General features: G+C 38.2%; 1 protein-coding gene across 1 annotated transcript; it reads right to left on the bottom strand.

The window, feature by feature from the left end:
• Positions 1–255: 255 nt before the first annotated feature.
• On the bottom strand, positions 256–23,430 carry LOC120077816 (mediator of RNA polymerase II transcription subunit 15a-like). The gene is made up of 12 exons (XM_090313439.1): positions 23,208–23,430; positions 22,885–23,139; positions 22,230–22,341; positions 21,733–21,853; positions 20,118–21,479; positions 18,749–18,819; positions 10,226–10,300; positions 8,091–9,497; positions 7,647–7,991; positions 5,524–5,724; positions 5,356–5,444; positions 256–809 (listed from the first exon to the last, which is right to left on the bottom strand). Exons 2-12 carry the CDS (start codon positions 22,992–22,994, stop codon positions 602–604), a joined length of 4,101 nt encoding a protein of 1,366 aa, XP_090169565.1. The 5' UTR covers positions 22,995–23,139; positions 23,208–23,430; the 3' UTR covers positions 256–601.
• Between the last annotated feature and the right edge of the window lie 1,826 nt (positions 23,431–25,256).

Raw genomic sequence — 25,256 nt, 5'->3', positions numbered from 1 at the left:
AATTTAAACAGAAAAATTAAAGAACTTTCTAGAAAGAATTGAAATTAATATCTTGTCCAAATAAGAATTTGAATTTCTATATATTACATAAAACATGTGCAATGGTACAGTAAAGAGATCTTTTCAACTAACAAGCTCTCAGTGGGATCAGGCAAAAACATGTTTGTCTTGGTCTAAAAGGTCTAGTCCAAGATGAGCACAACACAAGTTTTATTCCCCATGTATTTTTCAATAGAGACAATCTAAAAGGAAGAATTTTCCTATCAAACAATACATTTATGCATTCAATAAACATCAAGGGTTTCAATTTTACAGTCCCCCATTTTATGATTTACAGATACATAACCGAAAGAGGCATCGATTTTCACAAGCGAAACAGATCCATCGTGGCAAAATACAAAGACTCAATTAGCCTACTCCTGCCAATGTTATGGTATTTAATAAACAACCTTCATGTTTTAAAGAGGGACATACATTACGATATGTTACCATTATTTAAGTTAACTGCCCGTCTTCCCGAAGCAGGTGGGGCTGGTCAGTCAGCCTGCTAGAAATTTCTTGAGATGATTTGCGGAAATTCGTTATAGATGGATTCTTCGAATCACGCAGCGCTCAAACAGTTCTCCCAAGCACCATACTTAGAACAAAAGCTGCCACCGCCACTCTGCTGAGCATACTCAGAAACAACAGCACGTGCACAGACATCCCAAGTTCTTGCTATGTCCCCGAGCGACATCGGTTGTGAAAGGTTTCGCAAGGATATGCTAAATCTTGACTTGGCCTTTATTGAAAGGTCTTCATATTCCTTGCTGCAAAAAATTGATGATAGTAAGGATAATAGTCTGATAGGGACCATCGAAGCTGAAACGAATTTATCAAAATATAGTAATGGAGTTAAACAAAAAAATTACAGGGTTTTAAGCAAGAATCATAGACTCGAGTAGTAAAGTGAAAAGCAAGGCATTCACCAAAGAGAAGGAATGGACGGAAGATGATCAAATCACCCAACGTATCGTAAAAGTAAAATAAAAAAATTCAGAAAAAGGTGCAAGAGAATTCAGTTTTGCCAATTTTCAATCCCATTGCAAATTTGGGAGAATTCTTACCAACGACAGAATCTAGAGAAAATCCTAGGCATTCTATCTCTCCTAACAGTTTTCCAATTAACAGGAAGGGAAATACCCATAACAATCTTTTCCTCTAATCACCTTTGTACATATGTTAGATGCTAACTAATGTTTTAAAGCGTAAGGCATACTCTAAAGCGATGAGTCGCTTCATTGCCTCAAGGTGAGAAGCGATAAAAGGGTGTTGCTTGAATGAAGGGAGGCACACCCGATAAAATAATAAATAAATATCATTAGTAAAAATGTTCATGTAAAATAATTATACTCTACCTAAAATTATCAATAAAACTATTTAATCTCAACTAAAGTTTTTTAAGAAATATAGTAAGAAATAGTGGTTAATTAAAATAACCATTTCAAAGGTGAAGAAAAGAGACCAGAAACAACTTTAATAGATTGCACCTGGCAGTTTGGCTACCAGGTGGCAATTAATACAAACATACACCAAACACGTGAGTTGTGTATAATCCCATTTGAATTGGTACTTCTGTACTGGGGCTTGAAAATGTAAGAAAGGTAAAAAAGAGAAAAGGAGAAGATGAAAGATGATTAGAGCTGGTACGAGATTCAAGTTCTTCGATTCTTCTTCTCTGATTCTTCATGCCCTTTAATTCTTCTTCAACTGTTTAGATTCTTCTTCTCCTCCAACTCTTCTACTATAATTCTACATATTCTTTAAACATAGTTTTTCTTCCTCTTCAAACTCGAATTCTTATTTGAACTAAAGAAATAACAATGAAAAAGGGATGAATTGGGTAGGACTGATGATGAAAATGAATGGAATAACTAAGAGAGAAAAATAAAGAGGGGCATGGAGGCAACTGCCTACGCCGTTATGAACATGTTCATAGCGGCTGCATACGAGGCAAGCGCCTTACTGAAGGTGCTCGCCTTGGATGTATTTTACTTTTGTAAGTTACTGTGTAGTAACTTTCTTTTCCGGTTGTTAGTTGTTTGATTGACCAAGTATATAAGCTGATCATTTGGTTTAATGAAGGGCCGATGCTGTTCAGTTTTTAAGAAACTTCTCCTCCAACTTGTCTACACCAATAAAGTTACAGTATTTCAAGTGTAACACTACCAAAGTCTTATAACAGCATCTTCGGATGTAAAGATACAGTGGTGGACTAACGCCTAGTATACAACAGTATCCCTTTCTTTTATCATCTTTATCCTTTTTAGATATAAAAGAAAAAGCTAGTGTTGTAGACTAATGCTAGCAGGGCTTCTTTCCCGCTGTTGTGAAAGGAATGAACAAAAGTAAAGATAAGATAAAAAATTTGAGAAAGCCAATTCTTTTGTGGATTTTTGTCCTTTTTTTTTTTTAAATTGCTTTTATGCTGAATGATTAAGCTTTTTTGTTGAGGGGTATATCCACACATGAACAAGTGTGAACAATACCCTGAGATGAAGAAATGATCTAAGAATTGAATTGAAAGTCTCCAGAATTGTCGGTTCTAAGGACATGAATCGAACTTTGAAATTGAGTCAAAATCATAGAATAGAAGGATTGAAAGATAGTTGATGTTTCAGATTTATCCTTCATGAAATATGTCCATGTGAGTCTTATATGGTCATCAATAAAAGTTACTGTTATGGTATGTTTGAAGAGTTCACAAATTTCACACGGAAGATGACTCGACTTTTTATTCATGAATAAATGAGGAAATAATTTTTCAAGATATGAAAAATTTGGGAGACCGAGACAAAAGTGCCATGAACATAACTTCGCTTTCAGAAGGCAAAGATTTAAAACTGGAAGCAGACTCGGGAATGAGACTGACAAAACTGGAAGAAGACTCACAACTAAGGCTGGAAGACAAATTTGAAGGATGATTTTACTGTAAAAGATATTGATTACTAATTAATCAACAATGCAGTAAAATAAGTAACCACATTCATTTAATGAGTTTTGATTGGTAAAATTTTAATGAAATATTATTGAGTTATTCTAGTTAAATAATTAATTGAATTGATTTTGGTAAATTAATATCAACTAGTTTAAATAATTAACTACATTCAAAATAAAATGTAAATGAATGAGGGGGGAGAAAGAGAAAACTCACCCTTTTACAAGGGCATGGAATACCTCTTATGCATAGGCGAAGAGGATGCCTGGGAATACAGTATTCTCGTGTTCAACCCAGAATTCTCTTGTACCAAATGGCCTCCTCGACCATCTCTCTACAATTTTTTTCAATCATGATGTCTAGCCAAATCAAAACCATACCCATCAAAGAAACAAGTCCAGATAGCATAAGCTAAATCACAACTCCATAGCATATGATCAAGGTCCTCTATTGCCCTCCTACAAAGAATGCAACACCTTACACGACAACTCCATCAAGTTAGCACCTTCCTTGACACTCTGACTAAGGTATTAACCCTTCCCCTATAGAAAACCTACCGAACAAAAAACTTAACCTTTCATGGAAGTGGGGTACTTGGAGAGAGTCAAATAGTAGAATCTTTAATGGGGTTGAGAGGGAATCTTTTGTTGGAATTATATTCATCTTGATTGGGACCTTGGCTTCGGAAGATCAACGCTATCAGAGTGTGGGCAGCATTAATAGAGCTTATTGATCTTTGGCAAGTTCTGGTGTTTTCTCTACCCATTCGAGGTTCCACAAACTCACTGAAACTGAAACCACCCACAATCTTAATTCTCCATGGATTAAGATGATTTGGAATTTTGGTACCCGGTTAAACTCTTCCTTTGAAGTCTTGCCCACAGTAGTCTAAATACTCGTGAGAAAATGCAAAAGAAGTTTAGGAGTCTTTGTATGTCTCCATCGACTTGCTCTTTATGCCACAAAGATGTGGACTTCAACAATCACCTTTTGCTAAATTGTAATTCTGCTAGAAGAAGCTGGAAGCAACTCTTTAGAGCTTTTGGCATCAACCTCTGTCTTCCTAATAAATTCGAGTGGCTGGTGGAAGCTCTTAGAAGTTGGCACCTCAAAGGTAAAGCTAAAATTCGATGGGGTTGTGCTGCTCCTGCCCTTTTGTGGGAGCTTTGGAAAGAACAGAATTGAAGGATCTTCGAAAATACGTCCATTTATTTCTTTGATTTTTGTAACCTTGTTCAAATTACTTCAGTCTTTTTCGTTAGTATAGCCTTAATTAAATCCTCCACAATTGAGAGGCTCTGATTAATACGTTCTTATTTTAAGAAAAAAAATAAAGGAAACAAAACTTTACCTTTGTTTCCTATCATAAATAGAGAAGTACATGCCATTTTTCTTTCTCAAATCTCCATTAACTACCCTACAATCCAATTTGACTTGATCAAACTATAGGGTGCGATTGATAAAGCATTCACGAGAGAAGGTAGACAATTGCTTGGTCAATTTGTCATATGTATATCTTCAAAGAATCAATCTGCAATCTGACAGCCTACCTAGCCTATGCTTCCATCAAAACGTAGGCATGAGGATGCACAAATACCTAAGATGATGCAACTGGTTTGGGTTTTATGCCAAATCCATGATCAAACAAGAAAAATCCATCCCAAGAGTGAGAAAACTCTCCAGAACAAAGTCTTTTTTCAATATGACTTCAAAACCTTCTAAATACAACCCTAAAGTGGCTATACATAGCCTTACAAAAAATTAAGAAGTAATTAATTAAGCCTAAAATATGAATTAAACACTATAATCCAAATTAACAAATAGACTAAGACTACTATTAAATAAATCATACAAATTCTCTAACTCTAAGTATAAATCAGATTGATTAGAATTGTCCTAAAATCAAGGATGACTTTCAAATTTTATTCCAATATAATAAAGAAACTAAGTTTATCTTGGTCCAATAGTTTAAGCTCTTGGGTCTAGTCGTGATGTAGCATGGTATGAATGCAAAATATTATGAGTTCACACTTTTGCTAAGTCATTTTCTCTAAATTTTATATTAATAATTCATGCTGATAAGTCTAGGTGCGAGAACACATATTAAACAATTGTAATCACCATAGCCCTGTTAGTTTAAGCTTTTGAATCTACTAATGGTCTATTTGTTTATCCTTCCTAGTTAGATTAGAATTAAAATGGTACATATATTTGCAATTTTGTATAGGTTTATGAAATCATTTTTTTTATTTGATGCAAATAGCCTGCTACATATATACTTTATCTGTTCTGGGAAGAGGGGTTTGTGGAAGATAGAACTGAATTTGTTTAGAAAAGGAAAACAGATGACAAACAAAAAGCAGATCCCATGTACAAACCTGACTTCAACAGGAAACTTGTCTAGGAGTACCGGAGAACAATTTGGATAATTTGTAGGAACAAGTAACCGAAGAGGCTGAATTGGAGACTGCAAAATAGAAATGCACATGTAATAAAACAGATAAATGCAGACAATGAAGATCCCGATATGCAAGAAATATGCCCACCATTTGTGCAGAAGTGTACTGGGATTTTAAGCTGGGACTGAGAGCCACAGCACTAAAAGAACACTTGACAATTGTTCCTTCACTCCCATCAGCAGCAGCCGCTAAAGCACTTGGATCAACTACTTCATCACTGATTACAACCACAGTGTCAATAAGACGCTGGTTTATTTCCCTTATTTCTTCCAGAAGAACATGATTGGCCTGCAACAGGTAAAGATATATATATAAAACTAAAATAGTAAAGCAAATGATTTAAAACTAAAGTGAGCCGATACAAGTTCAAAACAGATAATATTGTGTTGATATTCTGACATAAAGATGACGAGCAAATTGCAAGAAGCCCTAAATGCTAAACGAGCCGGACATCTTAATACATCTATAAAATACATCACAAATTTATTGCTTTCTTCCTTCCTCCTCCCTCAAAAATATTCATAAAGTCTAAAAGTATTTTAGGACCTCATATTTGTTGCTTTGTTCCTTTCCTATTCAAGTCTCTTTAGCAAAAATATATTGCATGAAGCCAATAGCACTATAACTATCTAGGAACGAGTACATAATATATCTTGAAATTAATATTCTCCAACTACAAGACACTGGACCATGAAATAAAAAATAAAAGGGACAAAATTGTAGAGGGGGACTAAAATAATGCTGATATTTTTGTTTTAATATAAAAACTACACTGTAGTAAGTATATTGATATTCAACAACAATGTACGTGACTAACACTCCCCCCACCCAGAAAAGGAAAGAAAAACAAGGAGCAAAAGTCGTAGCAAAAAAGGTATATCAAGTTCAAAATGTCAAAGTAGGTTATAAAATTAGAAGAATATTGAGAAACATCTAATACAATAATATAACTTCCTAATGAAAAAGGAGAACTATATGGTGCTAAAAAGGTGGAGCATATGTGTGACCTCTAAACATAATTAGATAACTAATGATGAAGCTTATCTATTCTTCAACTTGTGGCTCTTAACCTATCTAAACTGGCCCCCATTCATCATCACCGCCACAAGTCCTTTACAAGCATATTTGGAAGTTTGCTTGCCAAGCGAGGTTTTTCTTTTTATTAAAAAAATATATATATTTCATTGATGAATGAAATCTCCAAAGAGTACAAAATAGGCCAATAAATGGGATTGCAAAAGATTCCACCAATTAGACACAAGGAAATTTAAATTGTAACTATTGAGGGGTTGTATATTTTTACACCAAAAAAGGATATTGAAAGTAGATGATTCAAGAACATCTTTTTTTTTAAATGGAAACGGACCTCTTCATTGAGATAATGAAATAAGTACGGAGTATATAATAATACAAAGAAGAGGCAAGAAAGCTAAAGCCAAGATGATTCAAGAACATCTCTAGGGGATCTTTCTTTTCCTTTCTTTTTCCTAAAATTTCTCTCTTCCCAAATCTTCCAAAGAATGGCTCTGATAATGCTGGCTCGTAAAAGCCATTTTGTTGCCTTAAAAGGGAGATAGATAGGCTTCAAAAAAGATGCCCTTGGTTCTACCTCTCTCCACCTTGGTACTACCTTTGCAAAAAAGACAATGAATCACAGAACCATATCTTTTTCCATTGCCAATTTTCTGCTAAAATATGGACTGAACTGTTCTCTGCTGGTTGGATTACTGTCCCCCCTCTGAAACACTAAATTGGATAAGGATGCTTTTTATTGATCACCCTTTCAAGGCTACTACAAGCTCATCTTTGGTCTTGCTTAATTAGGGCTGTTTGGTGGAAGATATGGGATGAAAGAAACAACAGAATTTTCCCGATGCTGGAGAGAACCTCGAGCTGGCTATTTTCAATGGGTTTTTTTTTTTTTTTTTTTTTTTTTTTTTTTTTTTTTTTTGTGTGTGTAAGAATTTACAACCTCTACAAAATAATGGTTTGAATTTCCTTTTTGCTAACTGGAAACAACTGCTGTATTCCCTGTAAATGGGCCTCTTTTGTATCCCTTAGGATATTTCATTCCATCAATTTGAAATTGCTTTTTGTCACCCCCCCCAAAAAAAAACAAAAAAACAAAAAAACAAAACCAATATCTAACTAAACTATTACAATGTTATTTCACCCTCATAGAACGTACAATATGTAAAATTTGTTATTACCTCAACCCTGGGCCTTTTGGCACTAGATGTTGCAGTTGACTCAAGATCAGATGTCTCAGCACCAGTCAACGGTTTAAAAACATCATTTATGCTGCCAGCTGATGAAACAACATTTAAGGGCATTGCACTCGTGTGGCGTCTCATCTTTTTGGTTCCATTTGGTCCATCGTGGGGAACAAAATTTCTTGCTTGCAGCCGACATTTTGTCATGGCAACCAGATCCTCCCCAACGGCAGCTCTCGACCCATTACCAGGGGCCGAGCCTGCTATCCTATCAATCATACTGACAACTGATCCAATGCCATTGACAGAGGAAATCAAAGCTTTAGGTGACATTGATTTAACCTGAAAACCATAGTAAGTTTACAAATGAAGAAACAATCAAGAAGAATACATAACAATTTAAACCACGAACAAATAAAATCACTCAAGGTTTTGGCTTACAGCTTTAATCAAACGTTCAAGAGGCTGCTCTGTAAAACTCGATTTGCCGGAAACGGTTGGTAATGCATTGGCACAAGCGCCCTCTGTACCACTAAACTCAGCTAGCAATGGTGAGGCAGATATCCCAGGGGTGCCAATGGCAAGAGATTGGGCTTGTGTTGCAGACACGCTAGTTTGTTGTCCCGCATTCCCAACATTTGTATGTGTTGAGACACCAGAAGTGGGTTTTTCAGATTCACCAGGCATTGGAGATGGAGCCATAGGCGTTGAAGGAGATGGTACAACAAAAGGGGAGCTTGCAGATTGCAAAGGTGTTCCAGTCTTAGTAATGGATGAAAGCAGACTTTGTTGATCGACTTGAGGAGAAGAATTTTGGGTGACTTGAGGGGATGCAGCTTGAAAGATTGGCGGAGAAATAGGAAATGAAGTTCCTGGTTTCATCTGCTGATGGGTATAAGCTGAGCGCTGAGTTGTTGGGACATGCTGAAACATCCCTGGCTTCACAGCAAGCCCCTGTCTCATTTTCAGTTCGCTAATCTCCATTTGATTAAGTTGTGACATTTGGTGCGCCTGCATTTGTGTGGGTAGCTGCTGCTTTCCTTGCTGATGTAGCTGTGACTGTTGCTGATGTAATTGTGGTTGCTGTTGCTGCGGGTGTTGCTGCTGTTGCTGCTGTTGCTGGTGCTGCAACACCTGCTGCTTCAGTCTCTGCTGCATTTGTTGTTTAAGCTGTTGTTGCGATTGCAGCATCTGTTGCGGATCCTGTTGTTTCAGATGTTGATGTTGAAGCATATTAGGATTTGATTGAAGAGAATTGATGTTTGGCTGCAGAGAGTTCACCCCATTTTGTGATGGCAAAGAACTATTATTTGCCCGTTGGGAATTGTTTGCAGGATTCTGTTGCAAAGACCCAACAGCAACCTGCTGCAATGAGCTCAGTGAATTACCTTGTCCTGATTCCAAACTGGAACCAGGCTGCATTGGGATCGTCATGTTTTGTTGTGCTGCTGATCCTGAAAAAGTTGGAAGAGAATTATGCTGCATATTGTTCATATTGTTCTGCTGCACTGGAGCCACAGAACCTTGCATGTTTGCAGAATGCAGTTGGGAATTAATTTGATTTTCAGGAGACTGTAACGGGGTCATCTGTGATTGTGACTGCTGTATGGATTGCATGTGAGAGGGAGGATGTTGTCCCGGCGGTAGTGTAGAGATTCGATTCCTTGGCCTATTGGAATTTAAAAAACTAACAATCTGCTTCTCATAATGGCCTATCTTATCTTTCAATTCAAGTGTGATATTATTTTTTGAAACCTGTAAGAATGTCAAAAGGCGTTCCAAAATGCCCTTAAATGCCTTCAATTTATTTAGCTGCTCTATCTTTGGTTGTTGTGGAAGACTTTCAAACTGGGCAATAAAATATCAAATTACGCAATATCAGTGCATACTAATAGAGGGAATGAGAGAAACTACAATGCGAGTGAAAGTGTAGGATATTCGACAGCTGAAGTGGAAAACATTTTTGCAATGCATGTAGATATATTAGGAGTGTCATTCAAACCGCAAAAACCGAACTGAACCAAACCGAAAACTCAGTGAAATCGAAAAATACAGTTTGATCCGGTTTGAAGAAATTTTGAAACCAAATTAATTCGATTCGGTTCGGTTTCAATTTCAAAAACCGAATTAATCCGGTTCGGTTCTGTTTCAATTTCGAAAACCGAATTTGAAACCGAACCAAGCCGTTTTTAACTAATATATATTTTATTTATTTATATATTTATATATTTAAAAAAAGAGTAAAACTGGATTTAAAACTTTTTAATTTAAAGAACAAAACCGAACCAAACCGAACCGTTTTATAATTAAAAAAATATATAACATAGATTTTTTAAAAATTCCAAAACCGAATTTAAAACCAAACCGAACCGCATACATGCGGTGCGGTTCGATTCGGTTCCACATATTAGAAAAATCGGTTCGGTCCGGTGACCACCAAACCGTTTCCACCCCTAAGATATATGAACAAAAGGTGATAGATCAATGAAGTCATCCCTCAATGAAGATTAAGCTACTACCACAATCAATAATATCAAAAGTCAAATGCTCTAGGATATACATGTAGAATCACATACCTGATGCACTTTAGGAAGAATTTTATGGTACATTTCTTTCAATTCAAAAAAGTACAAGTCCTTCATAGCTTTAATCTACAAAAAAGGAGGAGAAGAAGAAGATGGAGAAAGAAGAAGTTAAACAACATTTTTAAGAATTTGAAAAAAAATACATATCCTAAAGAAAGTAGAGTCGCCCTTGACAAAAATAAATAAATAAATAATCCCCACATTAAAGCGCCTTATCAGACACAATCTTCCAATTAATCAAACAGGTAACACCCTCCTATATCACACCTTTTGACAAAAGATACCTAAGAAACTCAATCCTCTAACACTTGGACGCCTCAAACACATAAATAAGTAATTAGGAAAGTTAAAGCGTAACAAAGAAAGCAGGATGATCCCACCTCCATTAAACTATGCTTTGATGGCTTTAGAAACAATACTCTCCAAAACCAGATTCTAAAACATCAAACATGAACTTCCAAGCAGTTGGAAGACTAAATAATCAACGGTCAAAGACCAAACAACTACTTTAAAACCAAAGTCCTCAGCCACACTGCTGACTTCTTAATCAATGCAGTCTTCATCGATGCAACCAATTAATACCCACAATCATGGATCTAGTCTCATTCACCTTAGGCCCAAATGTCTTTTCAAAGATATAAATGATTTTGAAGAAATTGTTGATCCTCCCTACTCAAATATTGAGAAAACAAGAGTATCGTCAGCAATTATATAAATATTAAACCCTTTCTCAAGAAGGCACCCAAAGCAACTGGCCACTACCAGTCCCAATAAGACAGAGAACAATCAAGACCACGTTCAGAGGGATATCCTCCAACCACATGTCTTCCCAAAAGTAAGTACGAGACCATTACCCTCAATACAATTAAGGAATTGAGAAAAAAAAAGGGAGATTATCGGAAATGTCCTTGAAAGAATTTCTAGTAATACTTCTTATTGCCCCTTTCGTGCGCCAAGTAAACAGATTGGGACCATATTTGTGAATGGAATGTTGGACGCGATAATCAAAGTAATCCAGCTAGTTAATTGGGAAAAATCAGCGCGTTGTATGGCATTAATGTGGATGATGAAAATTTGTCTACTTCTCCACGTCTTCATAGTAGGTTGAAACATTGCCTTTTTATATCTTGGCCTTCCTCTGGGTGGATTCCCTAAGAAAATTTCGTTTTGGCAGCCTATTGACAAAATTCAGAAGAGATTAGACCGATGGGAACCCTTCAATTTATCCCATGGAGGAAGACTTACTGTGAAGCATGGTCTTGGAAGTGTTTGGAGGCTTAAAATATAGAAACTTGGAACTATTGGCTAAATGGGGTGGAGGTTATCTCAGAGGTCCGGTTCGCTCAGGTGAGACCCAGTTGGAAAATTTGGTACGAGTCTTTCAAACCCCATGGATTAGCATTTCTAAAGTTTGGTTTCAAGTCGAAGTCTTTGCTATTCTTAAACTTGGTGATGGTAAAAGAATCTCTTTATGGGAAAGATTCTTGGCTTGACAATTCTTTTTAATAGAATCTATTCATAGAGAAAAAAATGAAATAATACAAGGCGTAAAAAAAAAGAAGTCCACAAAAAGCACCCCACTAAAGAAAGTATTTCCAACTAAGTAAGATGTTGCCTAGGGAATAATTACAAAAGAAGGTTCAAAACCGACACCCAAAGCAAAACATGAAACCTCACCAATGACCAAACCTCACTCAACCTGTTCAAACCTCTGAAAACTCTACTGTTCCTCTCCTCCAGATATCCCACAACAAAGCGCACACCCCACAAAACCACAAAAAAAGAAAAAAGCCCTTCCTCTCTGAAAGGCGAATGGAAAAGGAACTCCCGATCATTGCACAAATGTTCCTCTGGCCACCTACCTAAACATCAAACTCCCGCAAGAAACAAATCCACACAGACCTCGTACAGGACAGCCCCAAAGAAGGTGATTCAGGTCTTCCTCCGCCTTCCGGTACAGCAAAAAGGACCCACTAACGAAATCATCTTCCCAACAAGTCTATCCAAAGTATTCACACGGTCTAGCAAAATATGCTAGGTAAAGAACTTGGTTTTCTTTGATATATTAATCCTCCAAACCACATCAAAGACCGACTCATTAATAGGAGAAAGATCCAACGACAAGTGAATAATTACAACTAAGTAAGATATTGCCTAGTGAATAATTACAAGAAGTCTTCGAAACTGAAGTCAAAGAAACATGGAACCTCACCAAGGACCAAACCTCACCAAGGTCCCTATACCCACCTCGAAACACTTTATTGTTCCTCTCCCCCAAATATCCCACAACAAAGCACACGCCCCCAAGAACCACAAAAAACGACCTTTATTTTTTAAAGATGGGCGGAGAAGAAACTCCCCAATCATCAAACGAATGTCCCTGTAGCGAGCAAGCACAAATCAAACTTCTGAAAGAAATAATTTCACACAAACATCACAAGTTGACATTCTCAGAGAAGGTGATCTAGATTTTCCTCCGCCTTCCAATAAAAGATACAACAAAAAGGACCCATTAACGAAGACATCTTTCTCGAGAGCCTATCCATCGTGTTCACACGACCGAGCAAACTTGCCAAGAAAATAACTTGACTTTCTTTGGAATCTTAATCCTCCACAAAACATCAAAAACCAACTCCACATTAGGTGAAGGATCAAATAAAATCCTAAAGAAAATTTAGAAAAGATGGGAAAATTATTTCAGTATCAAAGGAGGAAGAGTAAGGGCAATATGGGAAAATTTAGAAAAGATGAATGTGCTTCGGTTGAGAAGGTGGGGACCACGCCGACTGGGGACCCTTAGTTAGTTAGGGAATTTGTGATATGTTAAAAGGGAAGAGGAGAGAACGGGGAGGTTTGTGAATATTTTGTAGTTGTGTGATTGAGTAGAGTTTTCCTTTCATCTGTGAGGGAAAGCAGTAGAACTATCTTTACTTTTGGCATATTTACTCTTTCAGTTCTTGAATTCAATAAAACTCCATTCCCAGTTTGGTATTCTATCAGAAAAGCCCATAAAATGGAGATTTTTTCTTGAAATATTTTCTAGCAAAAGTTAGTGAAAAATGAAGATTTTGTTCTCTAAAGATCCTCCAAATTTGGAGGAATTAAAAGTAAAATTGTTAAAGAAATGTGGTGGTATTCCATTGATTGCTAAGATGATGGGAGAGACTCAATTAAAAATTTCAAGACAGAGTAAAAATACAGATCAACAACAGAAAGAAGAAGAAAAAGAAGATGATGATGGTGAAATTCATAGAGAAAAATTAAGAATCAAAGGCTTTGATTTCTCTTTGGTTTCTCATTTTATATAATCATATTTTTGCAAGAAATATAGTAGGTTAATTGTTGTTCATTACCAAAGAAAGAACGAAAGAAAAACAAGTCTTTAGGTTAAATGAAACCCACACATAACCTAAAGACTCGGTCTTTACAGATGTAGCCACCTGTAGGATGGAATTAAGACTCAAATCACTGGACTTTTAGTTATAGAGTATTTTCCCCAAAGCTTACTACTCAAAAGTGACCCCTTATCTACGTGATAGCCAAATCTTTTGCTTACTGTTGAAATTAGGGTTTTGCACTCTAGGGGCAATTTTGTCTTTTTTATTGTACCCTAGGGCTTCCCTGTTCTCTATTTAAGCTGTTGGTCTGTTGTATTTCTTTGTATCAGTTTTCTAATAAGAATCCCCTTATCCCGTGGTTTTTTTCCCTAATTAGGGTTTTCCACGTAAAATCTTGGTGTGTTATTTTTCCTTTCCCTACTCTATTTTTCATCATGGTATCAGAGCATGGAGACGAAACCCTGGCCACCATCAAGGAAAATCCAACAGGAGAATCCCAAACCAATAACCCAGATATAACCAGTATTATCCAAAAAGCCATTGACAGGTACTTCCAAACCCCCTTCTTCCCCACTTTCGTGAAGACCAGTCGTCGTCACCGGCTTCTTTGCAGACGGAATAACCCGCCGCCAGACCGAGCAACCGGTGACTAGCGAACCAGCAGCTATCCATCTGGTCCGACCGCGCGCAAATGAAGACGACCATCTGGTTCGAACGTGCGCAGACGAGGGCGACCAGCGACCGGCTACATGAAATCTGTCCGGCCGATCTCAGACGCTGCCGACCGATGCCGACCAGCCCCAATCTGCTATACCCAGCGCCGACCGGTCCAGATCCATGATGCCCAACGCCGACCAGTCCAGTTCCCGTCCGTTGGGGTTGCCGCCAGCCTTCTCCTCTCAGATCGGCATCTCATCTCAACCTCTGCCGCACCAAAGGACATATGGAAGAAGTATGGGTATTTTCCAACCAGGTATGAGCAACCGAATGGAGCAGTTTTTGCCGATCATGGATGAGTTTGGAGAGGGTGAGTCTTCATCATACCACCAAGACCAAGGAAATATAATCCAAGATCAAGTTACCCAGTTGCAGTTGCAGATTAAACGACAGAACGAGATGTTTCAACAACAGCTTGTTGCTACTGGGGAAGCCCTGGGATCGACATCCAAAATCCAACCAGATCTAAACCCATACCCTGAAAACTCAGTAACTTCGTTCCTTACTTACCCCTTAAATTTATGTGCTGGAACTATAGGCAATTCTTCTGGAATTATTATGGGAGAAAAGTTGAATGGTGATAATTACTTCTCTTGGTCCCAATCTATTAAAATGGCCCTTGAGGGCCGTCACAAATTTGGATATCTGACAGGTGAAATACCAAAACCAAGAATCGGTGATCCCTAAGAGCGAATGTGGAAAGGAGAGGATTCTTTGTTGAGATCGATTTTGATTGGAAGTATGGAACCTCAGGTTGAAAAACCTATATTGTATGCAGCTACAGCCTGTGATATTTGGGAGGCAGCCCAGAAACTCTACTCCAGGAGACAGAATGCCTCTCGATTATATACTCTACGTAGGCAGGTCCATGAATGCAAACAGGGAACGATGGACGTTACTGCTAACTTTAACAAGCTGTCTCTGTTGTGGCAAGAGATGGATTTGTGCCGTGAAATGATTTGGAACTGTCCTTGTGGAGGAGTGTTACATTATCGGTTTGAAGAAACGGATCGCATGTATGACTTTCTTGCAGGACTCAACTCTAAATTTGATACAGTGCGAAGTCATATATTGTGGACCAGACCTATACCATCCCTAATGGAAGTCTGTTCTGAAGTTCGCCTGAAAGAAGATAGGTCGAGGGCCATGAACAGTACACCTGTAACACCAACAAATTCTGCTGTTTTCAAAACATCAGGCCCTGTCCAAGATAAACAGAACAATAAGCCGGCCCTAGTGTGTGAACATTGCAAAAAACCCTGTCACACTAAAGATCAGTGCTGGAAACTTCACGGCCGACCGCCAAATGGTAAGAAACGACAGCCAAGCTGGGCTCTTGTAGGTGAATCTGTTACCGGAGATACTCAGACTCAGAACCAGGAAACTACTCAGAGCACTACTACTACAGTGGGTGTAAGTGCAATCGCTCATACAGGTACTTTTCACTCCTTTGGCCTTGTGAGTATAACTAGTAATAAACCGTGGATATTAGACTCAAGAGCCACAAATCACTTAACTGGCTCTTCTAATCAATTTTTATCTTATCAACCTGGTGCTGGAAATGAAAGAATCAGAATTGCAGATGGGTCCTTTGCCCCCGTTGCTGGAAAAGGACAGGTGTCACCCTTTGCCGACTTAATACTCCAAGATGTTACATGTGCCAAAAGTGTCTTACAATCTGTTATCTATTAGTAAAACTTACCAGAGATTTGAGGTGTCGTGTTATCTTCTCACCTGATGATGTTGTTTTTCAGGATCTGAACTCAGGGATGACGATTGGCACTGCCCGACATGACAGGGGACTCTATTTCCTCACTAAAGAAGCTTCCTTTAGGATATGTGATAGGACTAGTTTGTTTTCTTCCCATTTTTCTGTTTCTGAAACTGATTATATGTTATGGCATTATTGCCTTGGCCATCCTAATTTCCAATATATGAATTATTTGTTTCCTCGTCTTTTTCGCAACATTAATATTTCTAAATTGAAATGCGTTGTGTGTGTCCAGGCCAAACAACCTCGTGTTTCTTTCTCTTCTAAGCCCTATAAGCCCTCTAAACCGTTTACTCTATTCCATAGCGATGTTTGGGATCCTTCACCAGTCACTACCATAACTGGGAAGCGTTGGTTTATAACCTTTATTGATGATCATACTCGACTAACCTGGGTTTTCCTTCTGACAGATAAGTCAAAAGTCACTTCAGTTTTCCAACAATTTTACAATTCTATAGAAACCCAGTTCAACGCCAAAATCATTATTCTCCGGAGTGATAATGGTCGAGAATACCTTAGTAACGCCTTACGCGAATTCCTTGTCTCCAAAGGTGTTGTCCATCAGAGTTCCTGGGCGTACACTCCTCAACAAAATGGAGTGGCCGAACGGAAAAACCGTCACCTTGTTGAAGTTGCCCGCTCACTTATGTTGTCAACTTCTCTTCCCTCTTATTTGTGGGGTGATGCTATCTTGACAGCAGCCTATCTAATAAACCGCATGTCATCCCAGGCCCTAAAATTCCAAACCCCCTTAGATTTCTTCAAAAAGTCTTACCCAAATTCCAGACTTCTTTCTGATGTACCCCTTCGTGTCTTTGGCTGTGTGGTGTTCGTCCATACACACGGACCTAACCGTACCAAGTTTACCCCTTGAGCACAAAAATGCGTTTTTGTAGGGTACCATCTACATCAGTGTGGGTACAAGTGTTATCACCCACCCCCCTTTCCAGAAAATACTTTGCTGTCTCTATGGATGTGACATTCTTTGAAAACCATCCATTCTTTCCCAATGGTTCTCTTCAGGGGGAGCATTCCAATGAAGAAATCAATTGGGGTCCCAGCCTTTCTGCCTTACCTGAACCTGAACCCATCCTTGATGTCAGTATCAATACTAATGCACCTATCCTCCCAACCAAACAAGTCCCTTGGATCACATACTATAGGAAGAATCTCAGGAAGGAAATAGCGCCGCCTGTTATCTCTCCGACTCCAGTTCATGAGTCTGAACAGAGATCAGTTCCAAGTACTAGTAGTCCTATCCCTGATCATGATAATAAATGTGATAAAACTGATGTTGATGACATTGTTATTTCAGACGATGATACCTCAGAAATTAACCGATTGAAGGCAAAGATCGCTGAGGAATTCGAGATCAAGGACCTTGGAAAACTAAGATACTTCCTTGGAATGGAAGTAGCTCGATCGAGAGAAGGAATTTCAGTTTCCCAACGGAAGTATACTCTGGACTTGCTTAAGGAAACAGGTATGACGGGCTGCAAACCAGTTGATACCCTTATAAAAGCAAATGCAAAGTTAAGTAATATGAGTAAAGATGTTCCAGTAAGCAAAGAAAAGATATCAGCGACTTGATGGGAAATTAATATATGTATCTCATACTAGACCTGACATCACTTATGCAGTGAGTATGGTAAGTCAATTCATGCAGTCTCCATACGAAGAACACATGAGGGCAGTAGAGCGCATTTTGAGATATCTGAAAACCTCTCCAGGGAAAGACTTGATGTTCAAAAAAACTGAAAAGCGATGCATCGAAGCTTACACAGATGCTGATTGGGCAGGATCTGTAGTAGACAGAAAATCAACATCAGGGTATTGTACCTTTGTGTGGGGCAACCTTATTACATGGAGAAGCAAAAAGCAAGGTGTCGTTGCCAGAAGTAGTGCCGAGGCAGAATACAAGACCATGAGTCTGGGAATCTGTGAAGAGATCTGGCTTGAAAAAGTTTTGAAAGGCCTTGATCAAGAGCATAACGGTCCAATGAAACTCTACTGTGATAATATAGCGGCCATAAGCATAGCAAATAACCCTGTTCAACATGACAGAACAAAGCATGTGGAGATTGATCGGCATTTTATCAAGGAAAGACTTGATAGTGGCAACATTTGTGTTCCTTATATTCCTTCCAATCAACAGATTGCAGATGTCCTAACAAAGGGACTACCTAGACAGATGTTTGACGCATGTGCGAGCAAGTTGGGTCTTATTGACATCTACGCCCCAACTTGAGGGGGAGTGTTGAAATTAGGGTTTTGCACTCTAGGGGCAATTTTGTCTTTTTCATTGTACCCTAGGGCTTCCCTGTTCTCTATTTAAGCTGTTGGTCTGTTGTATTTCTTTGTATTAGTTTTCTATAAGAATCCCCTTATCCTGTGGTTTTTCTCCCTAATTAGGGTTTTCCACGTAAAATCTTGGTGTGCTATTTTCCTTTCCCTACTCTATTTTTCATCACTTACATTAGGAGTCTTTTGTATTATTAATATAAAATAATAAAAATAAATCAAGTTAAACAGCCTGCTTGGTAGTAAAACTATCCCACAAAGAATAGTAAAGCCAACATTTACAATTTGTACCACCTCTAATAATATTGCAAATTGAGTGAACTTCTTTTGAACTTGAAAAGAGTACAGAAAACTTTATTGAAGAGAGATCAAATGTTAGCTTAGTACCTTCTGATAAATCTCCTCTTGCCAATCACCACCATTGGCCTGTCCTGTCTGAGCCGTGGAATCTAAAGATGCTACATAAATGAAATAAAGGTCAGTAGATAAGGAAAATATGTGTAGGAGGGATATAAGTGAAGTGCAGCATAGAGATAGACGCTCCCTAGTAATAAATTCAGCCCAGAGTAGAATGTCCAAAGGTTAAACAGAAAACCGGCCCGGGGGGGTTGGTGACACCACCAAAACCACTGCTACCAATAAGAACAAAAACACATGGAAACAGAAGGTAAAAGGTAAAATGCTAAAAGAAGCTAAGAAGCTAAGTATTTGTTATAATTACTTCTGTATTGCTTTTGTAAAAGAAAACTAAGCTTTTCAATCTTCTCTTCTGTATATGAGTTTAAATAACCATGAACTACTACTCTAGAAAAAGAATCCACTACTACTCTAGAAAAAGAATCCTAGCAGGGGGCTCTTTCTTCGTCAGTATGCTTTTAGTCTCTCGACAGAGAAAGCATCGACCATCTCTTTCCTTACTGTAGGTTTATTGCTGAGGGTCAGTCTTATACATTGGATTATTCAACTTATCCTTATGCCTTCCCAATTACATTGAAGACTACTTATATGAAGTGCTTAGGAGCTGGTGGTTGAAAGGAAAAGCTTAATTCTTTAGAAGTGTACGGTTAGCTTCTGTCTTCTGATAGCTTCTTTAGTTGGACAGAATTCAGAAACAAAGGAGTTTTCCACAACAGAAGAAATCTACAGATAATATAAAGAGGTAGGCTGCAATCCACATTTATCATAAAGAATGGGACAAAGAATGATATTGTTAGCATCAAAAGTTCAAAATGCAAGGCTCTATTGTTAGCAAAATTTTTGCATAAAAACCCAAAGAAACAACAAACTATACAAATTTCACTCATACTCATTATAATAGGAACTCTATAAACTTGAGGAAAAACCAAATTACACACTGACCATAAATATTACATGAATAACTTCACCATGAAATTTAAGAAAGTTGAAGCATGCATTAATCTCAAGGATAAAATTTAATTTGGAAGAGACATTTTATTGATAAAAAATTACAAAAAGTGAAGCTTCAAGAACAAAATCGAGGGACATTAAAATAACGAATTGTGTAAAAACTCATTATTTTCATTTAATTTTCAAGAAACTCCATGGCTCCACCTCTCAAAAATCGAGTCTATGCGACTGTTCTTTCCCTCCTGGTTTTTCCCATTTCTCATTTCAGACACCTCATGTTTTCAACAAGGTCAGTAGCATTTAGCTAACGTTGATAGTATCTTACTGGTTTGATCATTCAATAATTAATGATAAGGCTCTAAAAATATAACAAAGCAAGAAAACATACTTGACGATGTCTCTGGAAGAGCTCTTTGTGAATGAAACAACTGCTTTTGCTGATCCATTACATTTTGTGATTGAAGCAAGGAGCCTGGTGCTTGACCTCCAACTTGAAGCCTTTGTTGGAGCTCGTGCGACATTGCATTTGGCGGCGGCGGCTGCTGCTGCTGCTGTAAAGGTACCTGTTGTGGAACTTGTGTGGACTGCAATGGAATCTGTGACATCAGCTGTTGGGATGACTGAAGTTGTCCTTGCTGACCTTGCGTTGACAATAAATTTGATGTATTTTGTGCAGGTTGCTGCTGCATTTGAACCTTGTTCTGTTGCAGCATATGCATGGAGTGCTGATTTGATTGCATGTTTGAGTTACCCGACTGAGTTCCATGCATTTGCTGCTGTAGTCCAGAAACATTACTTTGAGGTCCTAACTGCTGCTGCTGCAAATTTGATAGGTTGCTTTGCTGAGCCATGAGCTGCTGCTGCTGCGATGGCGAAGACTGCATGTTTGACAGATTGCTCTGCTGCCCGTGCGACCTTGATTGTTGAGGCAGCTGTTGCTGCATGTCCCCAACACTGTTTTGCTGCCCGATTAATGAACTCTGCTGCATGTTTGAAGAATTTGTTTGTTGACTAATTAGCTGTTGCTGCTGCTGTGAAGGCAAGCTCGTCTGCTGTGATATTGTAGGCTGCTGATGCATGACAGTATGTTGTTGGGACTGTGGTTGCTGCCTAAGAACTGGCTGTGGAGGCTGCTGAAGCATGGATTGAGTGGGCTGTTGAATGGGAGATTGCTGGTTTTGCTGAAGATTAGAGAGCGAAGGTTGCATCATAGAAGGTTGCATGACAGATTGCTGAGACAATTGCAGTTGATTTGGTTGTATTAGATTTTGTTGCTGTTGTGGGATGTGAGGCTGCATAAGTGGGTGTGATATACCTCCCTGCTGATACTTCTGCTTTATCATCTGTTGCATCTGTTGTTGCTGATATAGAAGCTGTTGCTGCTGCTGGGTTTGTGGCTGCTGTTGTTGTTGTTGTTGGGGAACTACTTGTCTTCCTTGTAGTGGCCTCTGAGAGTTGGTAAATACGTTGGAAGGAACCCCTTGGCCCATAGCATTTCCAACAGAATTCTGTGGAACTCCAGATACATTTTGCATGCTTGGATTCTGACCAACCATGTTTGACATTGAAGATGAAGCTAATCCGGCGACAGGAGGTACTGCAGAAGATAAGCTAGATGAACTCTGAGAAACAATGTTATTTTGGATATTCTGGGAGAGTATTTGCTGGCGTGACTGAGGCTGATTGGATGACTGAGGAACAGAAACTGACTGCCCTGGGTTAAGAACTTGAGACTGCATGCTTTGTGATGCTGTTTACAACATAATACACAACGTCAAGTCAAATAAAATGCCTTATGTTAAGTGAGATTTGAGAAATGATTACACTATCCATGAACAGAGAATTATTAAAATAAAAAAAAAATAATAAATAAAAAAAGAATTAAAAAAATTTAAAACGAAAACCCTCCCTAACAAGAAATTCATTCACAAATTGACTTAGAAAGTGTTGGTGAAATTTTCATCACGTACAACATAGTGGCAAATTGTCTGTTGATGACTTACCAGAATCCAGAGGCTTATTGCTAGGCACCATAGGATTGGATGGTAATGAAGTTCCCATATGGGGCTGAGATTTGGTTTCCATAGTAAGCATCTTCAGAGATATTTTCCTTAGGTAATCTGACTGAAATCAGAGATTAAAAATAGAATTAGTGAGGGTACCCACTCAAGAGATCACTAAAACAAAGTTGTGTTTAGTGCAAGAACACATAACATAACAAAACAGAATTTATACTTGTAAGTCCACATGTAAAAGTCACTATTATATACATATATATACATATAGAGAAAGAAACTGTGATTTCAATGAGAGAAATGAAAGAATATACATGGGCACACAAAAACAATCAAGCCCCAACAAAAGATAAAAAGGAGTAGGTTTGTTACACAACAAAATCTTAGGTAGAAAATCAAATGGAATCTTATTGTTATTAGAATATGGGCTAAACATAAATTACAATAATCCTTGATTTAAACTACAACAAAGTGAGCAGGAATACCTGACTCGTAGCAGCAGTATAAATCTTTTCCTCAAACCTTACAGCAATCTTTCGTAGCTCACTCAATCCCTCTTGACCAGAAACAGGAAGGTGCCTCTTCAGTGTCTCCATTCTAACATAAAAATGGAAAACATAATGGCTAACTAGTTTATTAAATGCAAAAGCACGAGAAGCTGTTCTGGAAAAGAAAACCACAATAGCAATCTATGTCCATGATTCAAAATATTAGATACTCAGAAGGAATGTATTTTAAGACGGTCCAAATAAATTCAGCAAGATCCATACTGCAACAAATAGCAGCTCATCCTTCTTGATAAAGAAAAGGATAATACTTGAAGAAACAGAAAGGAACCTCCTCCACAAAACCTAACGTACTATATTTTCAATCCAGGGATGGGAAAATCAACACGGGCAGTTTTAACACATTACGTTCTGGAAAAAGTTCGCATCTATCAGTCACGCAGAAAATCTAAGAAAATGTTAAAGAAGAAATAAGAAAAAGGTCGAAGACAGTCCTATATTTACAAAGTTCTGCTAACTGTTTTTTTGTTTTTCAAAAAAGTTCTGCTGTTCATGGTTTAATTCACAAAACAATGGCAGAGTAACTAAACAACCTACAAGAATCGGGCTGCAAGAAAAATGTAAGAAATCATACATTTTGTTGACAATTCGTTGTCGAGAATCGGGCTGCAATTGAGACCTCCAGTCCCCGGCCTCAATTCCGGGTTCTGCACCTTGAGTAGGTCTCCAATTATTCGCATCCATTCAAAAGTTCCCAAACAATCTAAGAAAAGAGTGTGTCGAAATCCCCAAAACAGAAAGTGGGCTGGTCTCAACGATGGCCAGAATCGATTCGGCAATTGTTTGGAAGCTGATTACAGGAAAGTATCTGAGGCAGCGGATAGGGTGGCTGTGCAAGCAGTAAAAGTTAGAGAGAGAAAGAACAACGAAAGAGAGAGAGAGCAACGTCGAACTGACCACAGGCGGTGGCGACCGTGGCGGTTGTCAATCCGACAGCGGCAACACATCAGACACTCCCAGTGGTCAGTAGTGGTGTGGCATTTGGCTTCGACGAGCGAGATCAGAAGGAGAGAAAAACGAACCCACCGGCAGCGGATGTTGTCGACAACGGCGCGAACGAGGGTGGCGGTCTCGATAACGGTTACGTGCGTGAGAAAGGAAAAGGGAAACAGAAATTGATTTTTTTTTGCCATCTCTTATATATATAAATATATAAAATATAATCTTCCCAAATTTTATCTTTCCCATTTTCAATTTTGAAATCCTCCCAATTTCATAAATCTTTTATCCAACTTAAATCCAAAAAAGTTTCTGAATATCTAATTGAATTCAAGCTAACTCCAAATCCAACTCCAATTTTCACTTGAAAGTTCAGAGCATTATATTATAAACCCGATAGGAACTTTTAGGTAGCGTCGTAGTGCTCTGAAGAATTATTGTCTGATAATGAAATATAAAGAAGACTCAACAAGTGGAAATTAATATTAATTGAGGAGTAAGCAACAATGCAAGGACTTGAACACAAAACCTCTCTCAAGATTGTGCCTCTTTTGGGTTCACCATTTTTGATCTGATCTCGATTTCTTTTTATTAGACTGAATATTTGTTTGGACTTTAGGGGCCGTTCGGATTGAGGTTTTCTCAATGCCCAGGAATTAAGGATGTCTGGGAATAAAATTACTGATGACTATGTTTGGTTGTGCATGGAAAAACAATGTCTGGGAATAGTATGGGGAATTAAAAAAAAAAAAATGAGATTGTGAAAACAAGTTCATGAGGGTTTATGCCCAAAGTGGACAATATCATACCATTGTGGAGATAGTTTAAGGGTATTGTCCCTATCAAACATTTGTTGAAATGTCTTGAATCTGTTTGTTGGCGCTTCGAACAACCAAGTACGGGGGTGTAGTGCGCTATATAAACTCTCTAACCCTAGAGGCGCCGTTATGATGTAATTTTCTGAAAACATTCTTTCTAATAATACTGTTCTCCCTCTGCCTGTGGACGTAGCTAACACACTGTTAGTGAACCACGTATATCTGTGTGTCGATCTTCTTTATCTCTACGTTCCCTATTTTTGTGTTCTTTAATTGTCGATTTCGTAACAATACGATCGCTTAAATTATCTACACGATCGCTGAGCTCCGCTACATGATTGTTTACAAAATACTATTCGATCGCTTAAATTATCTACACAATCGCTGAGCTTTGCTACACGATCGCTGAGTAATAAAACGCTATACGATCGCCTACCCAATGCTATACGATTACTACCAAATGTTATACGATCGCTTACCAAATGCTACACGATTGCTGAGCTCGGCTACACAATCGTTTAGCTCTGCTACATAATCGCTGAGTAACAAAATGCTATATGATCGCCTACCCAATGCCATACGATCGCCTACCAAATGCTATACGATCGCTTACCAAATGCTACACGTTCGCTGAGTAATAAAATGTTATACGATCGCCTACCCAATGCTATACGATCGTCTACCCAATTCTATACGATCGTCTACCCAATTCTATACGATCGTTTACCAAATGCTACACGATCGCTTACCAAATGCTACACGATTGCTGAGTAACAAAATGTTATACGATCGCCTACCCAATGTTATACGATTGCCTACCAAATGCTATACGATCACTTACCAAATGCTACACGATTGCTAAGTAACAAAATGTTATACGATCGCCTAACAATTGCTATACGATTGCCTACCAAATGCTATACGATCGCTTACAAAATGCTACACGATCGCTTACCAAATGTTACACGATCACTTACCAAATGCTACACAATCGCTTACCAAATGCTATACGATCGCTGATTAGCAAAATGCTCTACGATTTCACAGTTGGAAGGAAGGAAAATCGTGGTAGGAAGCGGAAGAAGAAATGAAAACCCACACTTCTCAATGGGTATGCAATTCCTTCATTTGTGAGGGTAAAAGATACCTAGGAATTGCTTTTTCCAAGATAAATAAACAAATCCCACCA

The sequence above is a fragment of the Benincasa hispida genome, chromosome 5 (assembly GCF_027475165.1).
Source record: "Benincasa hispida cultivar pf3 chromosome 5, pf3_genome.v1.1, whole genome shotgun sequence".
Classification (NCBI taxonomy): Eukaryota; Viridiplantae; Streptophyta; class Magnoliopsida; order Cucurbitales; family Cucurbitaceae; genus Benincasa; species Benincasa hispida.
The sequence above is the reverse complement of the archived record's forward strand: the minus strand, read 5'-3'. Positions and strand labels throughout refer to the sequence as shown.

What these genes read in the sequence shown, in the direction of transcription:
- LOC120077816 (XM_090313439.1), bottom strand. Translation starts at nt 22,994, where the DNA reads ATGGATGCGAATAATTGGAGACCTACTCAAGGTGCAGAACCCGGAATT. An exon ending in TTGAACGTTTGATTAAAGCT is followed by an intron (nt 7,992 to 8,090) that starts GTAAGCCAAAAC and finishes TATGGTTTTCAG; the next exon opens with GTTAAATCAATGTCACCTAA. An exon ending in CCAAAAGGCCCAGGGTTGAG is followed by an intron (nt 5,725 to 7,646) that starts GTAATAACAAAT and finishes TACCTGTTGCAG; the next exon opens with GCCAATCATGTTCTTCTGGA.